At 57.1% G+C, this 12,666-nt stretch overlaps 1 protein-coding gene across 4 annotated transcripts in view; it reads left to right on the top strand.

Moving 5' to 3' along the window:
* Positions 1-12,666, top strand: part of CROCC (ciliary rootlet coiled-coil, rootletin) — a 62,801-nt gene that overhangs the window by 34,034 nt on the left and 16,101 nt on the right. For all 4 annotated transcript variants that reach the window (XM_084651532.1, XM_084651531.1, XM_084651533.1 and 1 more), the window contains 10 exons: positions 3,398-3,577; positions 3,950-4,084; positions 4,986-5,129; positions 5,454-5,692; positions 5,776-5,935; positions 6,719-6,886; positions 7,412-7,796; positions 8,444-8,655; positions 8,780-8,900; positions 12,482-12,645. In XM_084651532.1, the coding sequence (XP_084507658.1) occupies positions 3,398-3,577; positions 3,950-4,084; positions 4,986-5,129; positions 5,454-5,692; positions 5,776-5,935; positions 6,719-6,886; positions 7,412-7,796; positions 8,444-8,655; positions 8,780-8,900; positions 12,482-12,645 (1,908 nt within the window). The remainder of the gene's footprint in view (positions 1-3,397; positions 3,578-3,949; positions 4,085-4,985; positions 5,130-5,453; positions 5,693-5,775; positions 5,936-6,718; positions 6,887-7,411; positions 7,797-8,443; positions 8,656-8,779; positions 8,901-12,481; positions 12,646-12,666) is intronic.

Below are 12,666 nucleotides of genomic sequence, written 5' to 3' on the forward strand. Positions count from 1 at the left end.
TCGCACCTGGAGCTGCAGCTAGCGAGAGATGTCAAGAGTAACAAGAAGAGTTTCTTCAGGTATGTTGGCAACAAGAAGAAAGCCAAGGAATGTGTGGGCCCCTTACTGGATGAGGGAGGCAACCTAGTGACAGAGGATGTGGAAAAAGCTAATGTACTCAATGCTTTTTTTGCCTCTGTCTTCACTAACAAGGTCAGCTCCCAGACTGCTGCGCTGGGCATCACAAAATGGGGAAGAGATGGCCAGCCCTCTGTGGAGATAGAGGTGGTTAGAGACTATTTAGAAAAGCTGGACGTGCACAAGTCCATGGGGCCGGACGAGTTGCATCCGAGAGTGCTGAAGGAATTGGCGGCTGTGATTGCAGAGCCATTGGCCATTATCTTTGAAAACTCGTGGCGAACCGGGGAAGTCCCGGATGACTGGAAAAAGGCTAATGTAGTGCCAATCTTTAAAAAAGGGAAGAAGGAGGATCCTGGGAACTACAGGCCAGTCAGCCTCACCTCAGTCCCCGGAAAAATCATGGAGCAGGTCCTCAAAGAATCAATCCTGAAGCACTTGCATGAGAGGAAAGTGATCAGGAACAGCCAGCATGGATTCACCAAGGGAAGGTCATGCCTGACTAATCTAATCGCCTTTTATGATGAGATTACTGGTTCTGTGGATGAAGGGAAAGCAGTGGATGTATTGTTTCTTGACTTTAGCAAAGCTTTTGACACAGTCTCCCACAGTATTCTTGTCAGCAAGTTAAGGAAGTATGGGCTGGATGAATGCACTATAAGGTGGGTAGAAAGCTGGCTAGATTGTCGGGCTCAACGGGTAGTGATCAATGGCTCCATGTCTAGTTGGCAGCCGGTATCAAGTGGAGTGCCCCAAGGGTCGGTCCTGGGGCCGGTTTTGTTCAATATCTTCATAAATGATCTGGAGGATGGTGTGGATTGCACTCTCAGCAAATTTGCGGATGATACTAAACTGGGAGGAGTAGTAGATACGCTGGAGGGGAGGGATAGGATACAGAAGGACCTAGACAAATTGTAGGATTGGGCCAAAAGAAATCTGATGAGGATCAACAAGGACAAGTGCAGAGTCCTGCACTTAGGATGGAAGAATCCAATGCACCGTTACAGACTAGGGACCGAATGGCTAGGCAGCAGTTCTGCGGAAAAGGACCTAGGGGTGACAGTGGACGAGAAGCTGGATATGAGTCAGCAGTGTGCCCTTGTTGCCAAGAAGGCCAATGGCATTTTGGGATGTATAAGTAGGGGCATAGCGAGCAGATCGAGGGACGTGATCGTTCCCCTCTATTCGACATTGGTGAGGCCTCATCTGGAGTACTGTGTCCAGTTTTGGGCCCCACACTACAAGAAGGATGTGTATAAATTGGAGAGAGTCCAGCGAAGGGCAACAAAAATGATTAGGGGTCTAGAACACATGACTTAAGAGGAGAGGCTGAGGGAGCTGGGATTGTTTAGCCTGCAGAAGAGAAGAATGAGGGGGGATTTGATAGCTGCTTTCAAGTACCTGAAAGGGGGTTCCAAAGAGGATGGCTCTAGACTGTTCTCAGTGGTAGCAGATGACAGAACGAGGAGTAATGGTCTCAAGTTGCAGTGGGAGAGGTTTAGATTGGATATTAGGAAAAACTTTTTCACTAAGAGGGTGGTGAAACACTGGAATGCGTTACCTAGGGAGGTGGTAGAATCTCCTTCCTTAGAGGTTTTTAAGGTCAGGCTTGACAAAGCCCTGGCTGGGATGATTTAACTGGGAACTGGTCCTGCTTCGAGCAGGGGGTTGGACTAGATGACCTTCAGGGGTCCCTTCCAACCCTGATATTCTATGATTCTATGATTCCCCCTGCATCCCCATCCCCCCACTCCTACCTCTCTCCTTCACTGCCCCCTCTCACCCCCACCCTGCTCTTGTCCTTGGCCTCTTTCTCTCGCCATCCTCTCTCCTCCACCCCGTTCCCACCCCATCTTTTCCCCTCCAGCCCACCCTCCTCCCTTCCCAGCTGGGTGACTTAGGCAGCCCCTGGAAAAGTGTATGAAAAAGTGACTCTGTGTAGGCAAGTGTGTGCGTGCATTGTATGTGCGTAAGAGACTGTGTGTCATTGTGTAGGGAGGTGCATGTATTGTCGCCTGTGTGTATACCTGTGTGAATACAATTTTCAGCCTAACTCTTTGACTTTTATTCCTTTTACTGGCTTGCCCACAAAAAGAGTGTATGGCCTAAAATGTGTGGGTATTCATTTCGTAACAAGTTTTTAAGAGGGAAGGGAACTCTAAAAGAAACGTATTCTTTCTTAAAGAGTGAATGTTGTAGACTAGGCATTGCAGAAGAGCCGATGTATCACACACATCTCCCCACCTTTGTCTTGCGACATTATAAACGCTTTGTTGCAGACTCTCTCTTTTTATGTGTATGTCCAGCACCGACCACCCTGGAGCCCTGATCTTAGATGGGGTCTCTAGGCACTAAACAACAATTGTAATAATAAATAATGTGGAAGTACATGTGTTAGTGCGTGCTAGACGTGTACACATGAGTACACGTGTGGTTCTGCATGTGGGTGTGGGAGTCAGTTTCTACAGATTTATTTACATAGGTTTCTGGACAGCGGCATTTCTGCGGTTGTGCTCTCTGGATTTGTATTTGGGCTTCAGGAGTGGGCCTTTAATGGACCCAGAGCAGCTGTGATAATGTGTGTCCTAATTCCACACACAAAATTACAATAACTTTAGTGAACAAAAACCATGGAGCTGGTTACGACAAATGGGAAGAGGGGAGGGAAAGAATCAGAAAATCTTTTTTGTGAAATTTCATTTTTTTTAAAAAATGACCCTTTTTGACTATTTTGCTGCCAGTTGTAGTGTCCTGTAACAAGTAACAACTGAACTTAGCATAACACATCGGTCAAAACAAGAAATACGCCTGACTGGGTCGTGCAGTGAAAATGAGCATGTGACAGAGAGTGGGGGAGAGCAAGCGACGGAGGGAGGGGGGATGGAGTGAGTGGGAGGCGGGGCCTTGGGGCAGGGGCGGGCCAAGGGTGTTCGGTTTTCTGGAATTAGAAAGTTGGCAACCCTGGTGGGGAAAGGGCCACGGAGCCTGCCAGGCCTATGGAGGAGTTAGCATGGGTTTGGGCAATTTGGTTTGCTGGTTACTTTCCTTGGGACCCACAGCTCTGAAAGCAAAGGCCTCCAGCCCTGGAACTCTCCATCAGCTGCGTCAGTATTAGGGCTCACGTGCACCTCCCTGGACTCCCGCCACCAGCGGGCCCTGTGAACCTTTAGCCCATGTGCAGCTCTGCTATCCCCTCCGGTAACGGGGAGGGGCTCGTGCCCGAGCCGTAGCTTTGGAGCCTTCACCTAGAGCTCTGGCGTCTGCTGCTTGGTCCGTGCAGGAGACGGTGCGCCTGGAGTTGGAGTCGGAGCGGGAGGAGCTGCTGCACCGGCTGAGCCACGAGCGGGAGGAGCTGCTGGCCCGCTACGAGGCGGAGAAGGAGGAGCTGAGCGAGGAGATCACCGCGCTGCAGCAGGAGCGGGACGAGAGCCTCCTGCAGGCGGAGAATGAGAAGCAGCAGGTAGGGGAGGGTGCGCGGGGGATTGGCACTGCTGCCAGCCCCGGCCTGGGGGAGGCTCCCATTAACTCCAGCCGAGAGCTGGGGCCGGTCCTGGCAGGCGCTCAGCACTCTGAGCAGCAGCAGCAGACGGCGTGAGGTGGAACGGGGCAGAGAGCAGGGCCTGCCCGGCCCCACACCAGCCCCAGCATGTGCCGGCTCCCAGCTGGCAGAACAGCTGCTGCGGCTCCCACCCACACCCCAGAATCCCGGAGCTCCAGCCCCTCTGCTCCTTTATCGCCATCCCTGCCCCCCGGAGTTCACCCCCTGGATCTCACCCCTGTCGCACGCCCTCTGAATTTCTTTCCCTCGCTGGGATCTCTCCCGGCCACACAGGCCCTGTCCCTCAAGGAGTCGGAGAAGACCCTCCTGTCGGAGAAGCTGGCCTGCGCCCAGCACAGCCTCGCCGGCGTGACCTTGGAGATGGAGCGGCAGAAGCGAGAGGCCATCAGCCGGCAGGAGCAGGATCGGGTTGGTGTGGGTGCTATGCGGGCATCAGGAGGGTGGGAGATGGACACACGCACATGAGACGGTCGCTGGTGGTGGTGAGCACATTCACCGCAGTGTTTGTGGAGGGGGGGTGCTGATTGCTGCCGCCGAACCGAAGCAGAACTCGGGAAGCAAATACCACCACCAGCTCGCTCCTAGGTAGCGCTTTCCATCAGTTGATCTCCGAGCACTTTACAAACCAGCATTAGCTCCATTTTACACCTGGGGAAACTGAGGCACAGAGAGAGGTGACTTGCCCAAGGTCACCGGGCAGGCCAGTGGTAGAGCTGAGAATAGAACCCAGGTCTCCTGAGTCCCGGGACAGTGCCCTATCCACTAGGCCACACTGCCTCTTATTGCCCCACACACCTCCATAGATGCTTAATCTGTATCTGCAGAGCCAGTTTCAGGTCCTCTGCTGAGACATTTCAAACCTGAATTGCAGCAATGCCACTGCACCTAACTTCTGGCCCGCAGCCACCCCCCATGCAGCAGTGCCTGTGCACCTTGCTCCTGGCCTGCAGCCCCTTCTTTTGCTCCCCTCCTGTCTCCCCAGTGTCCCCTCCCACCTGGCTTCTGATCTGCAGGTCACTTCCCAGCCTAGCCCTGGGCGGAGACTGGCTGCTGCGCTGGGTCACGCCTCGCCTTGAGCTCCATGACGCAGGAGGGGGAGGAAGCCAGATGCCGTCTCCCCTCCTGGAGCACCAAGGAGAAGCTGATTCCTGTTCACGGCGAATGCCCCCTGCCTGTACCTGGTGGCTGTGCAGTGCATGTCGTGGGCAACTGCTGATTGGCAGCTGGCTGGGTGAACCTGGTAAATGTGACCCCAGCGAGGGGGGAGCCGGTGCAGGTCAGTAAGGGCTGGGCCGTTCTTTGTTCGCAGAGCACCATCAACGCCCTGACCTCGGAGCTGAAGAGCTTGCGGGTGCAGTTGGAAGAAACCGTCGCGGCCCGCGAGCGGGAGGCCCGGGGGCTGCAGGAGCAGGTCAAGGAGCTGGCCAGGCAGCGGGAATGCACCCTCCGTGAGGTGAGTGCGGGCATGGGGAGGGGGATAGTGGGCTGGGCCCCACTGCCAACCTCCCCCTTCCAGAAGGGGATGGAAGCGGGGGGCAGGAGAGAGTCACCAGGGGACAGAAGTGGAGCCATGAACCACGGTGGATCTCCTTCAGCAGGGCTTGACAGTGTTGCACTGGAGATGGCAGGTGGGACTCCTGAAGAGGAGGGTGCCGGGGGGGTGGGGAGCAGGTGCTTGGAGATCATGCCAGGGCCGCCTCCTGCCGAGTACACGGTCCCCATGTGTGCTGGGGCAGCAGGGATCTGAGGGCGGCCGCACCCGTCTTCTGCCACGAAGGTGGAGGAGCTAAAGACCCAGCTGCGCATGGTGGAGGATGCCCGGGACAGCATCCGGCGGGACGTGATCGAGGCCCACCGGAAAGTACGGGAGAGCCAGGAGGGCCATGAGGTCCAGAGGAAGGACATCCTGGACCTGCGGCGCAGCCTGAGCGACGAGGCCAAGGAAAAGGAGGCACTGCAGAGCTCCAACCAGGAGCTGCGGGCTGCCATCAAGCGAGCTGAGAGCGACCGCATCAGGTGAGGGGGGGAGCCGCCGTGGGGGGTGGGAGCGGGGTACGTCGCTGCGTCCCGCTGGGATCTGACGCTGCCTTGGTCCCCAGCCTGAAGTGGGCCAACGAGGAGAAGGAGCAGAAGCTGGCCACCCTGGAGGAGGTGCGGGCAGCCGTGGGCAAGGAAGCCGCCGACCTGAGGAGCAGCCTGCAGGAGGTGGAGCGATCGCGGCTGGAGGCCCGCAGGGAGCTGCAGGAGCTGAGGCGACAGGTGTGTGAGTGTGTGTGTGCACGGGGTTGGGGGGGGCACAGGGGGAGGTGGCTGGAAGGAGCAGGCTCCCCAGCACTAGGAAACTGGGCCTGCACCTTCCCCAAGTGCTCAGGACCTGGCCTCTGTGCGGGCGAAGCTGCCTGGGGGCAGGGCCCTGCTCCTCGGATGAGCCTGTTTTCCCTGACGCGGTGCCCGAGTTACCCCCTGCGTGTGACCCCTGTCCGGACTGTGGGGCTGCTGCCCCCGCGTTTGGGGGCTCGACCTCCCATGGCTGGGAGCTTCGGGCAGGGAATCAAACCCCAGAGGAAATGTGCCCTGCAGGCCCCTCCTCGCCGGAGCTGATGGGAGGTGGATGCTCCTCTGTCCTCCTGGTGAGGGCTGGGACTGGGCAGGCCCATGGTGCCGGATCCCCAGGGTTGTCTGAGGTTGAACGGCTCCGAGGGGCCGTGGGGGAAGGCGAAGCAGGGCTTTGAGTGAGGGGCTCGCGAGGCGTCGGGGAAGAGGAGGCTCTGCCCAGCTGCCCCCGAGCCCACGCTGACGACTCTCTGTCGGGAGGACAGGAAGGTGTGGGCACAGTTGGCATAGCAGAGTCTGGGCCACCGGGCCAAGCATCTGTAGTTCAGGAGGGGCCGTGAGTGTGTAGGATCCCGCCCTTCCGGCCCTGGGGCGAGCTACAGTTCCCCTCGCTGGCCTGGAACAGCTTTGGTGCCTCTCTGTTGCGCTGCGCCACTCCCGTCCGCGGGGCAGTCATGTACTTCCCTGCCCCCCTTCCGGTGCCCCCAGATCAAGATGCTGGACAGTGAGAACGCCAAGAAGAACAAGGAGGTGGCAGAGCTGCAGGCCCGGGTGGCACTGGATGAGCAGCGGGAGGAGGAGAGCCGGCGGGAATCCTTCGGCCTCAAGCAGAAGATTGTGGAGAGCGAAGCCAGCAGGGAGTTTGCCAGGAAGGAGGTGAGCATGGGGCTCCTTTGGTCTTGCATGCTCCTCCTGCCTCCGCCCAGGAATTCTCTCCTGGTCGTGCCTGTCGGCCACCCAGCTCTTGCTCATCGCGTTGCCGCTGCCAGGGACCGGTCATGCTGTGTACTGCCCATGTGGCCCGGGTGTGGGGAGCAGATGCGTCCCTCCAGGCAACTTGAAGGAGGCTCATGGAGGTTAAGGCCAGAAAGGACCATTACAGCGCTGTAGTTTGACGCCTGGTGTAACCCAGGCCAGAGAACCTCCTGAGTAATTCCTGCCTCCAGAACTTGCCGACCATGCTTCCTCCTTGGTCTTCTTTGCCTGTGCCACTTGGCATGATAAAATGGAGGAGAGTGGTCCAAAGTGGTGGAGACCACGTCCTTCTGGAGTAGCCATGTGGCCAGGAGGACATGTGGCTTTTGTGCGGAGGTGGCTGTGCCACGCTTGACCCCATGTGCTCTCACTGGGCTGGCTCTCCCTACCCAGAATGCCTTTCAGCCCTCTCTCTTGCCTCCCCAGCTCCACAACCTGCAGCGGAAGCTGTCGGAACAGGAGGGCGAGTTCCAGGTGAGGGAGAAGGACCTCCTGGGCAGCCTGGAGGAGGCCCGCGGCAATGAGAAGAAGCTGCTGGACAACGCCCGCAACCTGGAGATCAAGCTGGAGAACGCGCAGGCTGAGGCGGCGGAGCTGAGCCTCCGGCTGAGCGCCGCCGAGGGCCGCGCCCTCGGCCTGGAGGCTGAGCTGGCTCGAGTGGAGGGGTTGAAGCGGGACGTGGAGTTCAAGCTGGGGAGCCTGCATTCCGCCCTGAGGCGCACCCTGGGCATCAGCCGGGGAGGCCGGGCCCCCAGCCCAGCCATCAGGGGGCGTAGCAGCTCCCCCAAAAGACTCTTCTCTCCTACCAAAGGTAACGGGTCAGGAGAGCCCTCGGACGCAGCCCTGAGGAGGCCCCTTTCTCTCCTCCCCAAACCTTGAGGGCTTGGTTGTCTTCAGTGCCCTGCTGTGTGGGAGTGGCATCTGGTGGAATGGAGCCAGGACTCCTGGGTCCTATTCCTGACCGTGCCACTGGCTTGCCATGGGGCCTTGGTCAAGTCACTTCCCTTGCCTGTACCCCATCTTTGCAATGGGGATAGTAAGACCCTGGCGTCCTGGCAGGGTTGGGAGGCTCAATCACTGACGCTTGCAAAGCACTTGGGGATGCCCAGGTGGAAGGGCCTGGAGGAGGGCGGGGTAGAACTATTGGCCTGAATGGCTGGCTGGGATTCACTCCAGACCCTGCACTGCTCTTCACGCCTGTCCAGTGGCTTCTCCCTCAGGTCCTCCCTGTTCGCTGCCTTGAGCCCTTCGGGGTGGGGTGAAGGGCCCTTTGCGGCCCTGCTGTACAGGAGAGGCTCTTCTCTGGCTGGGCTGCAGCTCCTCTTCCTGCCAGTAGGTGTCCCCCTTCTCCTTGTGGGATCAGAGCCAGGGGCTAGGAAAACCCTGACGGGTTTAGTGCTGGATTCCCGGAGCCCAGCCGGGGCCCACCATCTCTCCCCTGTGCCCGTCTCCCCCTAGGTGACAACGCGTACAGCACCACGGACGGGCGCGGCAGCCCCACCCCACAGGCGGGCAGCCCCGAGCGCAGCCCCAGCTCGCGCCCTCTGTCTCCGGAGCGCGCCCTCTCGCCCGGCCGCAGCGAGCAGCTGGTGGCGGATATCGACCCTGAAGTGGTGCGGGCCGCCCTCCAGGACTTCCTGCAGGAGCTGCGGGAGACGCAGCGCGAGCGGGTACCGGTGTGGGGAGGAAGGGGTCAACATCTGCCCACGCTGCTCTGCCCGAAGGGCGAGCAGCCTGGCGGGTCTCCCGACTGCTGATCGCCCCCTCCTGTCTCGCCCTCCTCTCCGAATCCAGGATGACCTGCGGGCCCAGCTGGGCAGCCTGACCCGCCAGCTGGCTGAGATGGAGTCGGAGCGGGACAGTGCCAGAACCCGAGTGCAGCAGCTGCAGAAGCTAGTGACCGAAAGCCAGGAAGGTAAGGGCTGTGGTGGGGGCGTGCAGAGGGGCCTGTGCCCATCGTAATAATGAGTGCTCTTGGCAATGCTTGGCCCATCTCTAGGGCCTTTCAAAGCACTCGGTGTGCAGATGGATGCATTTTGCCTCACGACCCCTTACCCTAGGTTAGTCTTAATAGCCCCGTATTCCAGAGGGGTAAACTGAGGCACAGAGAGGGGAAATGACTTGCCCCAGCCAGTGGCAGGGTCAGGGTCCCCACTCTTCTAAGCCCCTACTTGCACTGTCTCTTCATAGTAATTTGCATGCTGTTACCCATGGTGCTCCTGGATTTTTACTTTTTGCAGTGGTACCTTTTGTTTGTAAACTTGGTGCTTTAATGCCCTTATGCCAGTGGGCTGGGCTACCATGCAGAGGTTATACCTAGCTGGTAGGCATGCAGGCTTGGTCCATTGCAACATGCAGCAGGCCCTAGCTCATCTCTCTTGTTGGAAATGCAAGGACAGACCCAGAGAACAAGAGCAGGACCGTAGGAGGCAGTTAGTGAGTCTCCAGGCCAGGGCTTGTGAGATTTTCCAGAGTCCCCTCCCATTCAAGCCTGTGTGCGCCATCTCTCCCATGCACCTGCATCTTGTCCCTGTGGCATCTGCATCAAGCACTAGATAGTTGTGTATCGCTGCTCTGTGCTCTTTTAAACAGCTTGTTACCACCCACGCCCCAGAGGTGGCTGCATTTCGGTGGGTGAAAGGATCCCTGTATACAGTTTATGGGATCACTTGGAATGAGAGGAACACTAGGAAATACCAGCCCTCGTTTTGAACCACTAGCCCCCAGCAGAGCCTGGGCATCGCTTGGTATGGCTGCCGCCTGCCAACACTTGCAACTGGAGGTTTAATCCTGAACTGGGGATTTCCAGACACTTGGGGTTTTGTGTCTCGGCTCTGACGTTCTGTATTTGGCTGCCCTCTTGCTGGGCTGCTCCCCTCCCCCCTCAAGGAACAATCCATTTTCCTCCTTTCTCTAAGTTGCCACAGCTAGGAAAGCTCAGAAGACAGCGATATCTTCCCAGGCTCCCAGAGCCCTGTTCCTACATGCGGTGTTGGGAACTCAGCATTTCGGGGATGCTTGGTTATTCCCTGCCCTCTCTCCTTTTGTGGGTGTCATGTTTTCCCCTTGCCCGGGTCTGTGCCCCTTAAACGTTTCCTCTGAGGTTCACTGGGAAGGGGGCCATTTTGAAATCCAGCTGTATAGATCGATTCATTCTCAAGCATTATTTTAGCATCGAAATTAATTCCCTGGTTGAGGGGGAACCACAAGGAGAGGCTAAAACTTTTTTACCTGGGGCTTCAAAACCACTTGATCCTTCTTATTGTTACGTGTAGCGACCAGAGGCCTCGACTGAGATCAGGGCCCCATTGCGCTAGGAGCTGTGCAGAGGTAGTGAGCGTTGGCCCCTTCCCCAAAGGGCTTCCAGTCTAAATAACCAAGGCAAAGAGCAGGGGGCAGACGGTCAGTATTATTATCCCCCCAGGGATGAGAGGAGCAAGACACAGTGTGTCTTCTTGTCACAAATCTGCAGGATCTGTGCTACATCCCAGCTTTTGTCTCTTGGAAGAACCCCTTCAGTGTGCCAGAGCCCCGCACCGCTTCCTAGACTGAGCTACGGGGCTCCAGCCTTCCTGCTTCACGCCGTGAGCTGTGCTCAGCGAGTGGGACTGAGAGAGACTCCTGAGAGAGATGCGTGCATTCTTTGGGGACGAATGCACCCCAGCCAGTATTTGCAGTGATCCCCTGGGTGGATTAGTCGGCTGGAGCACAGCAGAGGAAGCCCTTAGCTTAGCACAGAGGATAAAGGTTAAAGCATCATCCATTCTGGTCAAGCCGCAGCTCACCAGCCAAGCTGTAGTGGGCTTCCATGTTCAGGCTCTGTCTCTCTCTGACTTTGTCGCTTCCCTGGTCCGAGAGCTCCAGCCTCTTCCAGAGGTCAACACTTTATTCTCTCCCGGTCACGGCTCGGTCCTTTACTCTCCAGGCAGGCCCCTGCTGGCTGGAGTGTCCAGCCCACTGAGTGTTGATCCATGAGTCATCGGCGCTTGCATTGTCTCTCTGGACCCATTGTTGATCTGGGTCAGTTTCAGGCAGTTCCTTAACAGCTGTATTCATCCCACCCAGACAGGGAGGTGAAACACACTGCTATGTCTGTCTCTTAGGGCTGGTTTACAAGTGGGAACTTAGACTGGCATAGCTACATCTCTCGGGGTGTGAAAAGTCCACACCCCTAAGAGACATAGCTAAGAACATAAGAACGGTCATACTGGGTCAGACCAAGGGTCCCTCTAGCCCAGTGTCCTGTCTTCCAGTGGCCCGTGCCAGGTGCCCCAGGGAATCATCAAGTGATCTGTCCCCTGTCGCCCACTCCTAGCCTTTGGCAAACAGAGGCTAGGGGCTCTATCCCTGCCCATCCTGGCTAATAGCCATTGATGGATCTATTCTCCATGAACTTATCTAATTCTTTTTTGAACCCTGTTAGAGTCTTGGCCTTCACAACATCCTGTGGCAAAGAGTTCCACTGGTTGACTGTGTGTTGTCAGCCTAAGCCTTGGTGTAGACAGTGGTAGGTGGACAGAAGAATTTTTCCGTCGACCTAGCTACTGTCTCTCAGGGCAGTGGATTACCTGTGCCAAAGGGAGAACCCCTCCCATCCATGTACATAGTGTCTAAGTGTCTACACTTAAAAGGCTGCATCGGTGCAGTTGCGCCAGTCGCACTTTAATGAAGACGCTCTACGCCCATGGGAGAGAGCTCTTCCGTCGGCTTCATTAATCCACCTCTGTGAGAGGCGGTGAAGCTCTCCCGCAGCTGCCTGCCCCAGCACACGGGTCGGAGTAACTACGTCACTCAAGGGTGTGGATTTTTCACTGCCCTGAGCAACATACCAAAGTAATTCTGCAGTGCAGGCCTGCCCAAAACGGAAGCGATACAGTGGTGCAGCGGCAGTGGTTTAAGTATAGACATACCCTTAGTCCGCCCTGAGAGCAGACATAGCCCTTCCCCCTCACTTGGTAACAATGCAAAGTATAGGGAGAAACTGAGGCACACGTCGGCTTCATAAAAACATTACCAAAAATTCCCACTTTGTCCCACGTCATGCAGCTGGGAACTGAACTCACTTCTCCTGGATCCCAGCCCAGTGCTGTGAAACGTGGCCCGTGCTGTGTGAAGAAGTTGGCTGTCACCGGGTTTATACGTTGAGACTCCAAAAGGCAGCCCCCACTCAGGTGCTGAAGATGTCCCCTTCAGGGACAAGTGTTTATTCAAGCTGCATAGTAAAACTTAGCTCTGAGAGTGAGTGCTTCACATCTTCATTGGTAATGGATTTTCTCTCCCTCGCCCTCTGGGGTAGGCAAGCATTAGCCTCATTTTACAGATGGGGAAACTGAGTCACGGAGGGTTTAAAGAACTCGCCCCGAGGTCTCGCAGTGCATCAGTGTCAAAGCCAGGATTAGAACCCAAGTGCTCTGTGCCTCCTATTTGCCGCTGGCTTCTGGTGCAAAGTGCCCGCATGCCCCCTCACTGGCTCTGCACCTGCGTTCTCTGCTTCAGGGAGGCGCAGCGCGGACGGCAAGCTGAGCAGCGCCCAGACCGCCCTCCTGCTGCAGGAGGAGACCCTCCGCCGCAACGACCGGGAGCGCAAGGCATTGATGGACAAGGTGACGGCGCTGGAGCGGAGCCTGCAGTCGGCAGACAGCGACCGGCGAACCACCCAGGTGCACAGGGCCGGGGGCAGG

The sequence above is a fragment of the Lepidochelys olivacea genome (genome assembly GCF_965140295.1).
Source record: "Lepidochelys olivacea isolate rLepOli2 genome assembly, chromosome: 18".
Taxonomy (NCBI): domain Eukaryota; kingdom Metazoa; phylum Chordata; order Testudines; family Cheloniidae; genus Lepidochelys; species Lepidochelys olivacea.